Below are 19,461 nucleotides of genomic sequence, written 5' to 3' on the forward strand. Positions count from 1 at the left end.
GTGTATATTTTACGTTGCCGATGACCACTTTTCAAAGAGCACAGTTTTGTTTCGCTCAGTTCTTGAGCCGTTAGTTTGACGTCGAAAATCAAGTTCAAGAAACGAAATATATCCTGTTAATGTTTGCTCATTATTTTGTCTCACAGGTTGATCCCAGGATTCTTTAACGCACCACTAAGGTCAGATTTCAAAAACACAACTGGATCACCACTAGGGTTGCAAAATTCCGGGAATATTCAAAAATGGAAACTTTCCATGGGAATTAACAGGAATTAACGGGAATAAAGTGGAAATGTTGTGGGTAATTTATACTAACTGTTTTTACTTCGTCATATACAGACATAAATATAAACATTTTGTTTTGTCATAGGCTGATTTGAGCCCTGAGGACACTTTGGGCACTTGACTATATGCTTCTGCATCGTTGTGTCATTCTTAACATAGGTCTTTGCACAGTATTTGCAAATGTACACAGCCTTTCATTCTACATTGGATGGGGTGAAATGACTCCACACATGAGAGAGTGCACTTGGCATTGTTCTGTAGAATAAGATGAGAAAAAAGTTTGTAAAAAAACATTAATGCAATGCCAGAGATATAAATAGTTAGCCACACTACAGCAGGCCTCAATAGCTCTGCTGTAGAGTGAAGGATGCTGGGAGTTATCTGTGCATATGATGGAAGAATGCACAGTGGAGGGTTGAAATCCAACGTGCAGTGTGTGCTGCATTCCATACATCTTTAATTAGAGTTTTGAATGATGTTTTTATTGCTCAGCGTTTAATTTGTGTAGTTTTTTTCCAAAATTCCCAAAATTCCAGAGCTTAACTTCCCGTGGAAAGTTTCCGGAAATTTACCGGACACTTTCCGCCCCTTTGCAACCCTACTCACCACACATCTTGAATCGTTCTGTGACAAAAGCACAATAAAAGTCATCGTGATGGATCGTATATATTTGAAGCAAGTTTGCTTTAGAAAGTGTTTGACTTTGATGTAAAGTAAACGCAACATGTAGTCGAACGACCACAACACGCAAAACCACAGCTACGGTCCTTTTAAGTATCTTGAAACAAAAAATGTAATATATTGATTGTGAATATAATATATATGGTCATTGGATTACTCTTGTATTGTATGAAGATAATATGTTGCATGCTTATACGTGTTGTTGTTTGTTGCAAGTTGTACATTGGACTGTTTCCGACCTTTGACGTGTTGCGATGTTTGTACGGTGTAACGTGTTCTGTTGAGCTAATTCCATTGGATGTTTGTCATGTAATGACTCCCTGACTGTCCCGTGCTCTAGTGACCTGCAGTATGTGAGTGTTTAAGATTTAGCATACAGTGTTCTTCCAGTTATGCACTTTGTCGGTGGCGGTTTTTTAGAGGGAAATCTGGGATCTTTTGCACAGATGTATGAGAGAAAAATGATACAGGAACATAGTTTTCATGTACAGTATGTTATTACAAACAAAACAAAAGAATGGGAATGAAACAGGCTCAGATTTAGTAATCGATTGATGGTGTTCTGTCATAAGCTGTATTTACTTATTTAAAAAAAAATGGAAGCACAAGGAACGAGACATTTTTTTTTTTTTCAGCCAGAGCCACCATTCACCATCATAGTGAGTAACACAGTGCTGTGTGCTGTGATCAATCCTACACTGGAAATGTTTGAACGAATATATAAACATTTCTCTCTTCAACGTGTCCTTCGCTGTACTTCCTGTTCGAATTACGTGTTTTTATTTAACCACCGACACAGTTTGTCTCAAAGAACAAAAAACACGTTGCACATCCACGGGATTTCAAAATCCGCACAAGCGGGAAAAAACACACGTCTGCGTCACTCGTCCCACTCGTCGTCATCGTCGTCTTCATCTCCGCCCTCGTCTTCACTCTCATCTGAAAGAGAGGACGGATATTAGAATGTTTGACCTCTCGCTTCAACACGTGCATTGTTCCTGCTGTTTGTGCAAAGATGTGATTATTGTTTCCGATATTTACCCGAGGAGTGGATGACTTTACTCCTCTTCTGCATGACCATCATGAGAGCGCCCACGATGCCCTCACTGGATTCAGGAGATGAAGCTCCCACAGGATCAGGGTTCTCCGTCACCTGTCACACACCAGGACAGAGTTTACTCCTGTGAGCACAGTTTTATTATGAGCATATATAAAATGTTTTGAAGGGAATGAAAGTTGCTTTTACATTTTTGAGCTTCTTCCCCAGTCGGATCTGATCCAGCAGATTTCCTCGGCCGTCTCCTCCTCCTTTAGCCGATGCAGGCGGAGGTGGAGGTGGGCCACCGGAGACAGGAGAAGGTGGAGCGAAATCTCCAGGAACAGAGGCCGGTGGAGGTGGAGGAGGCGGAGGAGGAGGTGGAGGCCCTCCTCCTCCTCCTCCTCCTCTGCCGGGTGCAGATGGGACAGGAGGAGGTGGTAACCCTGAGGAGCGCTGGCCAGACGACGGCGGCGGAGGAGGCGGGTTGTGGGAAGACATCGAGCCGTGATAGGAATCGGAGGCGGGTGGAGCAGGGAACCGAGAGTGTGAAGGCGGCGGAGGTGGAGGGCCTCCTCTGCCTGACTGAGGGGGCGGGGGGGGCATGCCTCCACGTTCTGGACCCGGGTGAGCAGATGGGGGTCCGCGCTGTGGCTGGCCAGGGAGGGGGGGCAGGGGGCCAGAGCGGCCTCGGTGAGGTGGAGGGGCCGGGGGAGAGGTAGCGAAGCCCGGCACAGGAGGCAGGGACCCTCTGTTGGGTGGAGGAGGTGGTGGAGGTCCGGACCCTGTGATCGAGTGGAAGATATTAATAATACACAGAAGAAGGTTGCATTACCCAGCAGGGAGCAGAGAGACTAGGGTTGCAAAGGGGTGGAAAGTTTCCATGGGAAGTTTAGCTGGGGAATTTTGGGAATTTTGAAAAAAAAAACAACTATGCAAATTAAACACTGAGCAATAAAAACATCATTCAAAACTCTATTTTATAGATGTATGGAATGCAGCACATTGAGTTTCAACCCTCCACTGTGCATTCTTCCATCACATGCACAGATAACTCCCAGCATCCTTCACTCTACAGCAGGGCTACTGAGGCCTGCTGTAGAGAGCAGGACTAGTCAGGTAAGTTTCCATGACATTACTGGGAAAATATATTAGCATGCTGGTTGAGGATTGTTTTAAATCAATTTTAAAATATGTTTACGAAGTTTCCAATTGTTTGGCTAACTATTTATATCTCTGGCATTGCATTAGTGTTTTTTTTACAAACTTTTTTCTCATCTTATTCTACAGAACAATGCCACGTGCACTATCTCATGTGTGGAGACATTTCACCCCATCCAATGTAGAAGGAAAGGCTGTGTACATTTGCAAATACTGTGCAAAGACCTATGTTAAGAATGACACAACGATGCAGAAGCATATAGTCAAGTGCCCAAAGTTTCCTCAGGGCTCAAATCAGCCTATGACAAAACAAAATGTTTATATTTATGTCTGTATATGACAAGGTAAATACAGTTAGTATAAATTACCTACAACATTTCCAGTTTATTCCCGTTAATTCCCGTACATTCCCGTTTATTCCCGTATATTCCCGTTAATTCCCATGGAAAGTTTCCAACTTTGAATATTCCCGGAATTTTGCAACCCTAAGTGAGACTGATAAGAAGGTAGAGAAAAAAGTCTGACCTCTTTGGTTCACCTCCCTCTTGACGGCCTCCAGGCCTCCGGACTGCTCGATCACGTTGTAGATGAGCTGAGACGTCTTCTCGTCCCTCATCTCCGCCTCGCTGATCCCGGCCTCAGACAGCAGCTTGGACAGGTCCGGGTCCAGGTTGTTGGGATCCCACCCGACGTGAGAGACATGCCTGAGATGAAGGAGGAGGACAGAGCGACACAGTTAGACAAACATCCTCTCGAAAATATCCATCAACCTTCATCACGTTCATCAGCTAACACGCTCACTTGAATCCACTAGGAGCTCCTATGTCTGCTTTGGAGAATTTGGGTTTGTCTTTTTTCTTGCTCTTCTTGTTTTTCTTCTTGTCTTTGCTGCTCAGGGTTGAGGAAGCGGCCGGCGTCGGCATCGAGCGGTACCGTGAAGACTGGATGTCCGGGTTCTGAATGTCCACCATGGCCATGCGATGAGATCCAGGGCTACCGGATGATGCTTTTGGACGAGATAGAAAGAAAATCAAAGTTGGTTCTAGATTCCAGAAGTCACCGCCTGGTGGTGGTAAAAGTTACACATGGAGAAATGCTGAGGTGAAGGAGCCACGGACCTTTTTCAGGGGGCAGTGGAGGTAGAGACCCTCGGTCTATAAGGAAACAGAAAGTAGAGGAAAGTAAAGTAGCTGCACTTTTAAACAACATATTGCATTTATGAAGTCAAGTGCAGCCTTACCACTTGGTGGATGGGGACGCTGTTTCTTATCTGTCACAAACAAGGAGGTGAGAGAAACCATGTTGCATCACTTTACTTCACTGTGTAATATTAATCAAGTAAAAACCCCTTGAAGACAACATTGTTTAAATCAAAATGCATATTTCATTATCAATTGTCATGTTTCTTTTTAGCATTGTCACTTTTCAGAGTTTGGCAAAAAACTCACTTCCCAGAATTTCAAATATTTTGTGTAAGTATTTAAGTAAATCAAGAGTATATATTAAAAACGTTGTGATGGGAAATAAGGTTATTAATATTCTATAATTCTAAAAAGTAAACATATGACCTCTCTGACCATGACGGCTGTTTCTTTGGCAGATCTTCCCCTCCACAGCAGTTTGGAACTCGTCTGCTTCCTGTTCCTTTGCAAAGTTCAGTCCCACTTGACAGTCCTGCCATTAGATTACAAGTCAGCACAGACTCACACTGTTTCACAACACAAAGATGATTTAAACAACAACAACTGTTAGAGGTTTTATATGAGTGTGTGCTTACGTCTGCTTCGAAGGTGTGAAAGTAGGCCCGTGGCGAGGAGTAAACTATCTGGTTGTAGAGCTCCTGCTCCCACACCTGCCTCCCTGCCTGAGGGGACACAACTTTTTATTTAGTTTAATATTTAAATCTCTCTATGACTCACGACAGATTAGAGAGATTACAGTGAGTCAATAAGAGTTGTGTTAACTTGTGTCAGGACAAAGTACGACACAGAGATCATGTTATCAGTCTGGAGAAGGCCTCAGTGTTCTCATGCAGCCTTTTGTTTGAGCTCTTGGTCGAGTGAGAGTTTACCTTCAAGTCAAACATCCGGATGAAGTAGGAGCGCTGAAGGTTGTCTTTGATGAAGCACACAACTCCTGTGTGCTGCAAACTCCACGAGGTCGGACTGTGAGGCAGGGCCATGAACAGCTGGGCGACTGCAGTGGCCATGGACTAAACACACACAAACACACACAGACACAACAACACAAACATTGAAACAATCCTGTACCCAGGAGACATTTTATTACAGCTCACTTGTAGATTTGGTGTTTTGTGGCCTAATTTTGATTTGCCTCTGCTAATGCAAGGGTTGCTAAAATTGTACAGCTCTTATTAGAATGTTTATTTGTGTGTTGAGCGACAGGAGCAGTTTCTACCGACACAGGAACAAAGCAACTTCTGCTCCAGTGACACCAAACCCGATGATCGCGTCTAATTCTGACACAGAGGAAGAAATGCTCCAACCACCATTTCCTGTTACTGCTCGGTCCCTTTTGATGACCTAATGTCAGCGACTCTTTTTTAAACTGCATTTGCATCAACACAAGGGGGATTTCTGGGGGAGAAATATGAATATTTAAGTATATTTGACCCAAAAAAGGGCCTTAAAAAAATATGCAAAAAACAAAAAGGTATAAGTAAGTAAATCAACAGCAGGTGAGATCAAAAGTACAAAAGCAAATAAAAAGCAGAAACGACATAATCTTAAAATTTGACTATATCACTAACTTATTTCTCAGCTGACGATTCAATCATCAACTGAGCTCATTCAAATTCAGGACAGGATGTTAAACACCCACAGGCAGGAGAGAAGAAGAAGTCCTCGGGGCTGAAGCAGTTTATGGTCCTAACAACCAGAATAACCAGTACACCTTATATATTTTTTCCACCCTCTTTCACAATAAACCTCAGAAAGTCAACAAGCTCAGGTAACAGTCTCAGGATGACTTACAGCACACCTTCTGCCCAGCAGGTCCTCCAGCTTCTCATGCTCCTGCAGGCTCAGCAGGGAGCTGTGGGCGATGTCCATCTTCGATTTAGATCCTCGGCTCATGGTTCCTGTGAGAGATCTGCCAGTGGGTTACCGATCGAATGTGCACAGCATTTGTACAAAGAGAAAGAAAGACGTCCTCTCCGCGCTGTCAGAGTCCTCTACAGGCAAAGGAAGTTTCTCTTCTCTGTTCTGAGCTCACATCATTTCAAAGCAGGAAACGGGCGACCGCACTTCTCTATAACCCCCACTTTTCTTCTTTCTCTCAGACGCACTACACAAATGAACGTGTTACTTCCATTTCCAGGGTGAAGGAGTTGAGTGCTGCACACTTGTCCTGCAGTGACTGCATTCATTTTAAAGACACACGCACACACACACACACACAAAAGATGACTTCAACTCCGTGCATGTACAAATGAGAGACATATTTTATTGACAGATAACATTCAAATTTATTTAAAAATGTAAAGGCTGAATGGCAATTTTTTGAAAAAAGTTATTTTCTTTTGAACTTAAATCCAGAGGTCACTATTCACCGTGCTGAAAGAAAAAAACAAACGTTTCTAAACCCGGATTTTTTTTTACATTTTATTCAATAACTGGACTTTACCGAAAACATGATTTTGTTTTTTAAAAATAGTGTGAAACCCATCTCAATATGACTGAAGCGACTGCATTCATTTTAAAGACACACACACGCACACACACACACACACACACACACAAAAGATGACTTCAACTCCGTGCATGTACAAATGAGAGACATATTTTATTGACAGATGACATTCAAATTTATTTAAAAATGTACAGGCTGAATGGCAATTTTTTTGAAAAAAGTTATTTTCTTTTTAACTTATATCCAGAGGTCACTATTCACCGTGCTGAAAGAAAAAAACAAACGTTTCTAAACCCGGATTTTTATACATTTATTCAATAACTGGACTTTACCGAAAACATGATTTTGTTTTTAAAAATAGTGTGAAACCCATCTCAATATGACACAATAAATAAAGTCTTTGGTTTGCAGCTATGACGTCTTCAGCGCCATATATAAACTTGATATTGTGCAATCCTCCTCCTTTTTGCCTTACTTCGTGTGTGATTGTCAGCAACTGTACGTTTGACCTTCATGATTATAGCAGCAAAGACCCCAGAAACTGCACCGTATGAAAGGTCACGCCAGCCTCATCTGTGACCATGATAACCTCGTGTCTAAGTGTCAGAATTATATTAACAAATGATCATATTAAAACACATTAATTAATTTCCATGTACCAGGAGTTTGACAGATTGGGACGGTTAGTGATCTGCAGACTAACCCTAGCTCGTCCTGTGGAGCTGAATCCGTCACGTTGACAGAAATTTTAGATTTTGACCCACGTCTTTAATATATTACAAAATCGCAACTGACCGTAATTTTCTTTTATAAAAAGTAAACGCTCATCACATTTCTGTTGTGTACACTGGGAGATCGGCAGGAGCTTGGCAGTGACTGAGTTATTCCAGGACACTCTACACAACCATCCTCTAAAATGGGATTTCCATTTGAGTCACGCTGTTCCCATTTATCCTCGATGCTGTTACTCTGTTCCCGGCTTATTAATTTCTACACATGCCTCCAAACCACCTCCTGGCTGCAGCCTGTGACCCAGGTTCCAATAAGTCAGAACATATCTCTTAATATTCTCATGCATCTTTGTTCTCTCCTCCGTTGCAGGACTTTTTGTCCTTTTGACCTTTTGCCCATCATCACTTTTGAATTTCTCTTTTCTTTTTTTGGGGGGGGTTGTTGTGGTGGTGGAAGGCCTTTCACATATCTTTCCAGCCGAACCGTCCAGCTCGGCAGATTAGGGGTTAATTTAATGGCAGGGAGCTTTGGTTGCATTGTTTTCATGGTGTCGCTGTTCGGCCGTGGCAGCTAGTGTCCACCTGCGCTTCTGGACGCCCCAGTCACCCAGTCGGTGATGATGAACGACAAACTCATGATCATGAAGATGAATCCCAGGGCAGCGAAGCCTGCAGCCTGCAGAGGAAGGAAGGAAACACAACAACATCTGTGTCAACAACATGTCAAATAATAAAGCAATGCAGTGTTTGTCCCTTTAAGATTTGTAACCTCCCTGGGGTTTGTTTTAGAGGTTCATCTCCTAACATGTGGGGTTAAACCATCTGGATCATTTCAGGTGTCTTCCTGTATTATCTGCCTCTGATTGGCCAATGTGGAGAGACATCAAGGTTTTTGATTGGACAAGAGGAAGAGGGTGTCTGTGGTTTCATTCCGACTGTGTTTGAATTAACTGCTGTTGCTTAATTCTACTTTGTACCCGAGCACATTTATTATATGTCCGGTTAAAGTCTGATCTTAGACATACATATCTTTTGGCAAAGTGCCGTACATTTTCTCTTATCTATATTTAAAGGACAACCCCTTCAGTTTGATTTGTTTAGGGGTTTGCCATAGAGAGGTTATCCTGAAGGTGATTTAATAATTTAATAAATGTTTTGTTTAATGAATAAGATTTAATGCTGAGGTATTATTTCCTAGGATCACAAGAGTTAACACCGCTATTTACTCAGTTAGAAGTTATTTTCAAGCAGGTTGAAAACAGTACATATGATAAACGAGGTGTATTCCAGGAATTGGTTTAGAAACAAAAGAACCCAGTGCTTAGGATCTCGTGGTGATTGAGGCCAAGGAAGCACCACACGAGAGAAGATTTATTTAATTGCATATATACAGCTGAAGAAATTGACTTGTACCTGAATCTTAGGTCTGGACAGTAAAGGCTCCTGGTCGTCAGGAACAATCCGGACATAGAAGATTCCAGGTAGGATGAAGATGAGGGTGGGGGCAGATGTGGCTCCTGTAGATGAAGGTGGAGAACAGAAAGTCATTACACAGCCTTCCAGATGATGCAGTCAATACAAAGAATTTGCACTGAAGCCCAGACTAAACACTATTTCTTCCTGTGTAAACATACCGATGATGCCAAAGATGTCGCGGATAGAGGGCACGAAGATAACCAGCAGGTTGACCAGGAAGATGAGACAGAATGCGATGGCTGCGTGTCTGGCCCAGTGGAACGGTTTGTCAGGGAACAAGATCTGGAGCAAAGCCCTGCGGATCTGCAGAAGGAAGGAAGGAAAACAGTTTTCACTTTACAAATAAGATAACAAGTACTAAGACTGATTATAAGGATTTAAAATAAAGGTCATCTGGTTTTATCGGCACAAGTAACAGAGTTATGCCACTGTTCATTTGGCGCTATGCGTATACAGTAACTCCGTCTTCCAGCTAGCTGACATTTTAGCATTTTCCATCGCCCCTTGAGGGCATAAATATTTGTTTTTACATGACGTACAAGACCAGAAGTGCGACATACTCGACAGTTTCAGTCTACAGAGCAACAGCAGCTGTCCACACCCTAAACAGAAATACAGTATTAAAGGAATAGTTTGACTTTTGGTGGAAAGACACTGATATTCTGATATAACTGATATTGATCGATTAAGACAATAATCTGGATAAGGCACTGCCATGCAAACAGCATGTTCTGATAACCTTAACAGGAGTAAGGTCAGAGTCGGTATAAGCAATAATGGAATTATGTCGGGAGGAGTATTCCGACCTCCTAGTGGAGTCTTCACACCCTATTGCAACATTGACATAAGAAAGTTGCCAACAGCTTGATGACGCATTAGTAGGATGTAATGTTAGAGCAAACTACAGCATGTTTGCTGACGCTGCATTTTTAATAATCTCTTTTATTCTGGACGCTTTCCAGCCATTTTAAAGACTGTTCCCTTTAAGCATCTGTAGTTGACTCTGACGTCTGAAAAGGCTTCATTCACTCACCACAGTGCTGAAACAGAAACAGCTGCTTTGAGAAGTTTTGCTCTGAAACTGAGTTATTTTCAGTACCTTAACAATAACTCTATTCTTACTCTCTCTGACTGTGTGTATTTGCATGGATCCCTTCTGCAGCGCCACTAATGTGGTAAAGAGTCGATATAAGAAGCCTCATGAACTCGTAATGTTCCAGCTGTGAGTTCAGGATGTTCTTGGACAACCTTGGTAAGAAAAGCCTCAAGTCATAAACTGGTCTCAGGCCTATCTGCCAATAAAAGATGTGGCTTATTCGAATGAATTCACAATTCTTTAACCACTAGGGGTCATCACTTTCACAATAATGATTTTTATAAGCCTCCATAATGGTTTTCAAACTGCATTCATCTATTCTAAGTAAATACAATTATAGAAAGGATACTTTACACTTAAAATATTTGTATTGAGGTCAACCCTTTCTTTTTATGAAATGTGTAAAGTAAACATTACTTCTTTCTTTTCTAATATGATGAATGTCTCACCGGAAACAGAACCACGGGGACAGTGAGCGTGACGGCCACGAGCACGGCGAAGCGCACGCAGAGGATCAGGATGTCCTTCAAGCCCAAGCGACTGTAGGTGTGGAGCAGCTCGGACTCCACATCACCTGTGCACACACAGAGAAGCACACACGGCTTGATAGTCAGTATCTCTCCTGATATAGACCCTCATTCACAACATCGGAAAATGCGAATGAGCACTAGGCACAAGTGGGCCATTCATTTGAAATCTTGCCAATCACCACATCAGAACAGAGTGACCTTGGAGTGTCTTACCATAAAAGGTGAGGTAACCAAAAAGAGCCGTCAGCAGGTACATGACAAACATGGCCAGGATGGAAATGTTGGCGACACCCTGCATACGTTTCTTGGTGGCACTGCAAAGAACATTAAAAAATTTCAATTAAACCTTTAAGCTCGGATTTCTTCTCCAACTCATTTAAAGGAAGGACGATGCTTTCTGACTCACTCTCGCAGTTCGGTGTAGATCGGTAACACCTCGGGGTGACAGACAAAAGCGAAGGCCAGAATTGGGATTGTGTACGCGGTCTAGAAGCAGAGAAATGTTGGTGAGTGATATACAGCCAATAGTTTACCTATAATCAATACAGCTGTTGACATAACACGCCCTGATGCCGTTGACATAACACGCTTCACTGCGCTCGCCAGGAAATGGTTATACAGCCGACACTTGGCGATGTGTAAATGTTCCTCAAATATTCCTCAAACCTGTGAGTTGACGGTAAACATCTTGGCTTCACAGAAGTCGCTCGTCTTATTCGTGGCAACGTGGTCGTCAGCAATAACAGTCATATTAGGATGATCCAGCGGACAATCAATATTGAATTTCTTGTAGATAACCTGGGGATTGACAGCAATCCGAGATAGAGCGTTAAACAGAGGAACAGCTGAAGGTATTGTATGAATTTTTATTTGTCTCTTTGCCGACTCACCGAAATGAGGAAAAACACCATGCAAGTGAGGGAGAGGCCACTGGTGTAGCCCAGGTAACCTGGATTAGAAAAAGATTCAGTTACAAACTGAGGAGAAACACTGGATACGAGAGTAAATACATCATTAAAAACAGGTCGTAGATACGTGAAATATATGAGAAAATATAGGTAATCAACAAAAGAAAATGTGATGACAGGATGATAAACATACCAAGTTGTTTCATGAGTGCTAGAGGAAGAATGATGGAAATGCTAACAATGATGATCAGGTAGTTTCCATTCAAGAACCACTCTCTAAGAAACAGTCAGACAAACACAAACGAAAATCAGTTCTGCAGAAAAACTAAAACGTGAATCTACTGAGGTATATTCATAAATCAGATTAATCCGTCTCCACTCACTCGCTGTTTGCATCAGATCCAAGAAAAGCTTGAATAACCAGAGGGAGCTCAGACTTGATGATGAAGAGATAGCTGGACATTGCTAAAAGGAAATTGAAACAAGTTTATTTTGGTCATTTACTATGGTGATGGTATCAGGTTTAAATAAATAACAACAAAAAAAAGATTTAATAAAAAGACATTGTACCTCCAATGTTGTGTATTGTAATAACACACGCAGCCACTATTTTACCCATGGAGCCAAACGCCCGATTCCCCAGCTGTTCATACGCCCGGATCCCTGGAAGCACATGAACATAATAAATGTGTGTGATAAGTTTTGAATACAGAATTTCCTCTGTGGCCTCGTATGCTGAGTGGGCGTGGCTCTGGCTCACCGACGACTCCAGCACATTTCAGCAGGAGATGGATGGAATACGCAGACAGAATGGCAATGGACAGCAACAGGACTCTGTGAAGACACCAGAGAGGGGATTTAATGTTTATATACAAAGACAATAGTTAAAGATAATTCTGTTAATATTCAATCAGTGGGAAATCATCTTTAGTCGCTGTTCTTTTCCATCCTCACAAGAGAGTTTGGCTTTAAGAGCCTCCACCCCCCCCCCGCTCGCCACATAGCACAGGTCTGATCCAAGCAGGCGGGACTTGGATCTGTTCACTAAGGTCTATATTTAACAGCTCAAATCTGATTTAGAGAAGCTGCGTGTGCATGAGCTCTAATGTACAATGTGACAGATCAGGCTTTGCGCAGTAGCAGTTGCACATCTACACACACAGGCCTCACAGACACACACACACACACACACACGTATTCCTGCAGGGAGCTCAGGCCCCTGCCACCACTCATACCTGTCCTAACACAAACACACAGATGACTCACACACCCCTGTGGCCCTGCTTGTAGCCTTATAAGGACCCCCCCCACTGACTGCATCCGCACTGCATCCAACAACACTAACTGTGACCTAATCCTAATTATAACCTGAAATCAAATATCTAACTGAGAGTGAAACACCAGTAACAATACAATAAATAAAATATACAAAACAAATAATTAACTATGCAAAAAATGTAATGCAAAATAATCACATCTTGAAATAAAACTTATACAGAGCCAATAGGAAATGGCAAATCTTCACTCTGTGCAAGTCATCTCATCTATCAGCCGTGCTTTATTCTTGCAACCTCAAGGAGCGAACACATTTAGCTTAACCCAAATACTAAATATAAGTCAAAGGAAGAAGCTGAATATAGTTTACTACAATATTCTCTTTGGACAAGAGTATTTTAAGGATGCAGTGGGCAAATTCATGCATCTACCTGGATAGACAAATACATAAACACACGTATAAACAGTCAGACATACAGTTTGTGTGTTTGGCTTCATACTCACATAAAAAGAATGATTCCAGTGTTGGACATTGCAAAAGCCAATCCAAGAATTCCACTGCCCATTATGGAGTTACTGAGATTGAAGACGGACATGCCAAATGAAGTCTTTCCCTCGAACTGCAGCGAGAAGACAACAGAAGAGGAAAATCAAAATTCTGAAACAAAATCACACAATAGCACAAGGATCACAGCAAAGAAACATCGTCTGATAGACATGAGGTGTGACCGTGATTAACTTTAAGTTACTTAACATGAAGTAAGTTAACTGTAGTTGGCCAGTTAACACAGCCTTGTAACAGAGGGCCAGTAAAGAGACAGACATGGCTGGTTAAAACTTTATGGATATATTTATGACGGTACACCAGCCCACTGGGATTTGTCCTGAAGTCCTCGTGGCCGTAAGCAGAATTCTGCAAAGTTGGGAGTGACTCTACCTCTAACTGACCTGTGAGCCTCGTAAACCATTAACTCATACCTGACCCCCCCTCCCCCCAGTACCCCCCACCACAATTCTCCCTCCTTTACATTAGCTTGTTCCATATGCGGGTCAAAGAACACGGATCACAACGAGCTACGAACAAACAAAACCTAGTAAGGGTCAGATATTTTCCATGGAATCTCAAGATAACTGAACATAAAATACGCTCGTGTTGGCTGCTATCTTCTTCACGGACAAACCTAAACATAGAGCATGAACTGTGTGCATATATATAGACGAGAATATAATTACATTTTGAGCATCTGCAATCGGCCTATTTTAACTGGCTCTTCCCAAATTTAATTTGAGATAGTTTCAAACTTTCTCTGCAATTTCAAGACCTTCTGAGGCTTGAAAGAACGTGTTGCGGTTATTATTTAAGGACTACTACACACAACATACACAGTTCAGGTAATCAACATTTTAAACTCAATACTAATGAATATGGGGACACCTGAGTAGTTGCATCTTTCATGAGTATTTGCATTTGGGTCAATAAGTGGCTGTTTACCTTTTAAACAAGGTAGAGTCGTTTTTCATACAGCACACGCACACGCACTCACACACACTCACACACACACACACACACACACACACACACACACACACACACACACACACACACACACACACACACACACACACACACACACACACACACACACACACACACACACACACACACACACACACACACACACACACACACACACACACACACACACACACACACACACACAACAAACTGAGAAAAATCCCTCACATCTGTAAAGTGTGTTTCTTTCTTAGCACCAGTTTTATGCGGGAGAAACTCCTCGTGTTCAGCCATGACGTCCAGCCCATCAAACCTATACAATAGGGAAAAACAACATATATGTATATTCATTATTAGGTCATGACACAATAACTCTGATATGATCTATCCGGTTTGTTTATGGGTCTTACCCTTCTTCCTTGCTGTGTCCATTCATCTTCTGAAGTTCCATTGTCTTAGTTGCTACTGAGGTTGTTTCTTGAGGGACTTTAAAGATTCAGGTTTGCTTGACTCAAGATTTTTCTTTTTCTGGAAGAAAAGAGAAAACCACATTTGAATTTGCAGAATATTGGCTTATCAAAATCTACTGCACACCCAGAAAGCAGAGATCTGACAAACTTTCCATTATTTGTGGGAAAAAATAAACCTTTTCTGGATTCTTTACTAAAGATCTCACTCAGGACAGGCTCTGGTCCCCGGCACGATAAATATGGATTTATTTAAGTGACAGGCAAAGGTATTTATAACTCCTCAGCCATTCTAAGGTAAACAAAGCCTATTTGAGGAAAGCCACAGCACTCAAGAAACTTTGAATACGACGAGTAGCCTACAATACAGAAAGTCCTCATAGCTTCAAAATGTCAGGCCTATAAAGTCTGGAGACAAACCACTGTAATTTCTCCAACTCGCCAAAGACAACATGAATCTTGGACTTATGATGTTTTCTTCTTTGGCGAACTCCTTTGCCACGGGTTCAAGTTGGACTTCTCCTCCCTAACTCCGATGTGAGGATAAAAAAAAAAGAGCTTCTGGATTAGAAAGAGAAATCCGAGAGGAAATTTGACACGTTAGCTGTGTCAGTTTAAAGCTTGTGTGATATTAAGGGCTTAAAGTAACAAATGTTGTCAGAGGATTTATGTTGCTCTAATCTACTGTGGGCCACACAAAGCTGGCATGGACGAGCTCTGGGAATGAGCGTAGGTCTGCGCTGCTGCCACAGGGGTCATGGGAGTCTCTCTTCTCCGAGTGTCCTCAGGATTTTCACATCTGACCCCTAAAGACACAGTCGTTGTGACATTCCTAAAAAAGTTTTACACAAAACTGGAATTTCCCCCCCTTTCCTACGCTTGTCGCTGAACAACCCCTACAACTTAGTGCTTGATTGCAGTGGCCCACAGAGACAAACAAAGGCTTCCTATGTATATGGGGCTATTTAGTCGAAATACAGAGTCGTCCTTTGCCTGCACACTGGCCTCAGGTCAAGTTTGGTTAGACTAACTTTCTTCAGCTACTAACGCAATGACTTTCCCAGGGCTCGTGGCCAACACACTCAAGCCACAAAGAATTTAGACTAAATGTCAGCAACGTGTTCCACTTTAAGTTTCTCAAAACCACTCGCTCACATTGGAGGGGGCAGATGTTTTACAACAGGGCCTGCTGCTATGCAATTTAAATGGGGAGGGTGAAGCCGGAGAAACTTGACAAACCAAGTAAACTGAAAACTTGTTCCACGTTAGACAACTCATTGGCCACAGGGTATCGCTCAGTGGAAACAAAGAAGGAATAAAACCCCAAAAGCACTCTTGTGTTTTCCATCAGTTTATACAGCCTTTTTTTTTTTTACCCCAACAACCTTCCCTGATGCAGCTTCCAATGTGATCAATGTATTGTAGTTATAACATCTTATTATCCTGAAAAAATCAGTAGACTAATCTTGTCAATAAACAACAATAGGAGATTAATGCAGCCTTACTATCCAGCCCTGAACGCCACATGGTTTCTTGTCTGATGCAAGACCAGCTTACTATTGACAGTTAGCCCTTCCCTTTCCTTCTTCAGCATATGAAACTCAAAGACTCTCACACACACACAAATCTAAACAACTCACCCTTAGCCCAGCTGCCTTTTCTGGATATCAAAACAATAATTCCTGGTGTAAATTTGGCTCAGTCTCCAGTGTTCTTGTGCAGCTTAGCTCTTAGGGAGTCTCTTCAAAGCTCCTTGGTAGTGAAGAGTGGAGAGAGTGAGAGAGATTAGAGGCTGGGAGGGAGTAAGAGGGAAGTGGGAACACCCATACTTAACCCTTTGTTTAACCAGTTACAGGTAGTTTCAGTGACAGAGACGCTGCAGGGATCCGCTCACCAGGTGTCTGCACTGTGAAGGTGTCAACACTGGAGACCAAACAATGGGAATCAATTCTTTCTAGTTTCCCGACAGTTGGCAGTCCGAGGCTACAGGTAAACCCAGGAGCTCTGCACATTTACATGGACTCTTATCATGCTGGAGACCGATTTCCATGTCACTGCAGACTATGGGAGTAGAATGAAGGGCCAGAATGGGTCTCCTGCAAGGTGGGCTTTTGTCTCACCATGGGCGGATACTCACTGACAGTTTGCATCCTGCTGGAAGTCACAGTGATGGTAATTAGCTTAGGAGATAAGTGCTTTTTTAAGATTGCCAACATGTGATTGTGCTCAGGAGTGGAAACATGGTGCGTGCTCACAAGTTGTCATGTGCTTGATCCAAAACAAAGCCGAGCTGACGTGTAACAGCAGAAGTGGACATGTCATGCAACTCATGTGACCCATAAAAAAGATCCTTGAAGTCCTGGAGGGTGTTTAAATATTGTTTGTAACAGCAGACATCTCCATATTCAAACATGATATAAGGAGGTGCTGTGCGGTATATCATACTTCCTGCGTACACCAAAAAACATCCTACGTCAAACCTCAAGTGCCATCCGCTTCTCAGTGACATTTCAGTTGGTTGATGAAGTTCTACGTAACGGAGATAAGGGCTTTGCTAACGCACATGAGAAACACCCACATGTTCCTTATCTCCCCCCCGACACAATCGATTACTGGAAATGTGGCTGTGTTTCCACGATCTCACACAATGGATTGTACACGCTGGTGGCAGATCTTTTTTACTCTATGATTTATTAATTGTAACAAAAGGAAAACAAAGGATCACATCCACAGGCTGTTTGGAAGGTTTCTAGCAAAAATATCACAATTTGAGGTATTTGCAAATCGGGATGAATAAAGAGAATAAAGAGATTTGGCTGCTGCTGTTGCTCGAAATTACTTCAGTGATTTGAATGAAAGTCTAGGACTATTAAACAAACTTATGTATAACATAACACATGTCATCCACGTGCGTGGAAATACAGCTGACAAGGAGACATTTTGGATCCAGAGAAACGCTTGAATAAAAAACTTTATATTATACCAAACCATATGCCAGCAAATACCAAACGGTATGCCAGCAAATTCCAGCCAAGATGATATCCCTTTTCAGTGAGTCTTTTATAAAATCCCATTTCTGTGCTTTTCAACCTGCCAGTAGCAGCACATACTACAAATGAGAACACATATTAAGTGTAAACAATGAGCTGTGAGTGTATAGTACATTATTAGAGGTAAAACACAAATTTAAGACAGTTTCTGTGTGAGTGGGGAATTGTATTGTGGCACAAATAGGGTTTCTTCTTGTACTCACCCCTCTGATAGTCTGAAAGATGGATGTCCTCAGTCTTGACAGAGTTAGCAGGGTTAACTTAAAAGCTTGTTAGCTGATTCATGTCCAAAACACGTCTTTTAAAGAGTCATGGGGGTTTTTTGCAACCGTGAAAGGACTGAGAAAAATGAGGGAAGGGAGGAGGTCGTCATTTGCGCGCGTTAAAAAAGATATTTCCTGCCATGTCAGACACCCAGCTCCTCCCTTTTCCTTCAGTGTGGTTAGGCCACGTGTGGGGCTCTGTTACTTTATAAAATACTGCAACTGGACACTGCCAGTACTTTTGTGAGGGGGGGGTGATAGTCGAACAGTCTTTCAAATGTAATACAAACCCAAAGAAATAAAAACTTGCTCCAGATTTGAATACTCTGCCAAGTGGCCTACGTGACAGTGGTTATTCTGTGGCTGAGCAGCTGGTTGTGTCAATAAAATGTGATGCTGTGGAAAGTTACTTGTCTGTGCTTCAGCTTTGTGTCATCAGCTCACTTTCAACTCCATCTAGTGGGCAATATTCACAATCCTCACTGCTGATCATCTGGGACAAGCACAAGCTACGGTATGTGATGTGGGGCGGTTTCATGCAATGAGCAGAAGTAGGGCCGCACATTCAAATCACTTGTCTGAAACTCAACTGATTTGTCTAGTATCATGTGACATTTGAAGTCGGGGGAAAAAGTGTAAAAAGTCCCTTACAAGTTCTTAGGGCCCAACGTGACATCCTCAAATTGCTTGTTTCAATAACCAACATCCTCAAACTCCAAGACAAGCAATTTATAATATAAAACAGTGAAGGATGGCAAACTATCGCAATCGAGAAGCTTCACTATAAACCAGCGCATTACCGTCCACGCCATCAAGTGTAGAACACACGGTGAAAAGTGAATATTAATCGGATGAATGTAGTGAAACGAGCCTAACCTCCTTTTGAACGTGGGTGGTGCTAGAACTATCACTGCAACATTCTGATACATCAAAGGAAACTGTGGCCACTGACACTGTGACATTAAAGCAAAAGTATTTTCTTAAGGAAACATTTGAAGTGTTCTTTTATATAATTCCCGGGTGGAGTTAAATAGTAAGTCACAACCAAGTGTAATTCTTCCAGCTTTAACCCTTTGATACACAAAATGGGTCAAAAGGGACCCAGCTCAGTTTTTTATTTTCTATGTCTCTGCGGTGAATCGATTTCATCATTCAGTATGTCAGGTAACCTACATTTAACTTGTTTTTGATAATCCAAATTCTTATTAAAAAATTGTCTTTACTTTTTTTGAGTAAACATCTTTTTTGCATCACTGCCAATCAAATGCACAACATGGGTTAATAATGACCCGTATTCATTTCCTGTGTTATAACATGCATGAGGTGAATGTATTT

The 19,461-nt window shown here is 42.0% G+C and overlaps 2 protein-coding genes across 3 annotated transcripts; both read right to left on the reverse strand.

Annotated features, from left to right (window-relative positions):
• Positions 1 to 1,517: 1,517 nt before the first annotated feature.
• wasb (WASP actin nucleation promoting factor b) lies at positions 1,518 to 6,493 on the reverse strand. The gene is made up of 11 exons (XM_061075003.1): positions 6,157 to 6,493; positions 5,235 to 5,375; positions 4,941 to 5,027; positions 4,741 to 4,837; positions 4,404 to 4,433; positions 4,282 to 4,317; positions 3,965 to 4,169; positions 3,689 to 3,867; positions 2,213 to 2,787; positions 2,008 to 2,119; positions 1,518 to 1,905 (listed from the first exon to the last, which is right to left on the reverse strand). Exons 1-11 carry the CDS (start codon positions 6,256 to 6,258, stop codon positions 1,847 to 1,849), a joined length of 1,623 nt encoding a protein of 540 aa, XP_060930986.1. The 5' UTR covers positions 6,259 to 6,493; the 3' UTR covers positions 1,518 to 1,846.
• Positions 6,494 to 6,983: 490 nt separating this feature from the next.
• Positions 6,984 to 18,178, reverse strand: LOC133004978 (sodium-coupled neutral amino acid transporter 3-like). Of its 2 annotated transcripts, none has more exons than XM_061074561.1 (16): positions 18,067 to 18,178; positions 14,757 to 14,874; positions 14,575 to 14,659; positions 13,335 to 13,450; positions 12,316 to 12,389; positions 12,126 to 12,218; positions 11,939 to 12,020; positions 11,749 to 11,831; positions 11,538 to 11,596; positions 11,314 to 11,445; positions 11,054 to 11,133; positions 10,861 to 10,961; positions 10,567 to 10,691; positions 9,180 to 9,324; positions 8,959 to 9,062; positions 6,984 to 8,221 (listed from the first exon to the last, which is right to left on the reverse strand). In XM_061074561.1, exons 2-16 carry the CDS (start codon positions 14,795 to 14,797, stop codon positions 8,117 to 8,119), a joined length of 1,425 nt encoding a protein of 474 aa, XP_060930544.1. In that variant the 5' UTR covers positions 14,798 to 14,874; positions 18,067 to 18,178; the 3' UTR covers positions 6,984 to 8,116. The 2 variants fall into 2 exon arrangements, with proteins under 2 accessions (XP_060930544.1, XP_060930545.1); XM_061074562.1 differs by lacking the exon at positions 18,067 to 18,178 and adding an exon at positions 16,454 to 16,560.
• Positions 18,179 to 19,461: the final 1,283 nt, after the last annotated feature.

Source organism: Limanda limanda, chromosome 7 (assembly GCF_963576545.1).
Source record: "Limanda limanda chromosome 7, fLimLim1.1, whole genome shotgun sequence".
Lineage (NCBI taxonomy): Eukaryota > Metazoa > Chordata > Actinopteri > Pleuronectiformes > Pleuronectidae > Limanda > Limanda limanda.

Coding starts and splice junctions, on each gene's coding strand:
- wasb (XM_061075003.1), bottom strand. CDS start 6,258: ATGAGCCGAGGATCTAAATCGAAGATGGACATCGCCCACAGCTCCCTG. Junction 4,434..4,740: donor CCAAAGAAACAGCCGTCATG/GTCAGAGAGGTC, acceptor TGTTTGTGACAG/ATAAGAAACAGCGTCCCCAT. Junction 1,906..2,007: donor TAAAGTCATCCACTCCTCGG/GTAAATATCGGA, acceptor CCTCTCTTTCAG/ATGAGAGTGAAGACGAGGGC.
- LOC133004978 (XM_061074561.1), bottom strand. CDS start 14,797: ATGGAACTTCAGAAGATGAATGGACACAGCAAGGAAGAAGG. Junction 11,832..11,938: donor GGATCTGATGCAAACAGCGA/GTGAGTGGAGAC, acceptor ACTGTTTCTTAG/AGAGTGGTTCTTGAATGGAA. Junction 11,134..11,313: donor TGTTTACCGTCAACTCACAG/GTTTGAGGAATA, acceptor CTCTGCTTCTAG/ACCGCGTACACAATCCCAAT.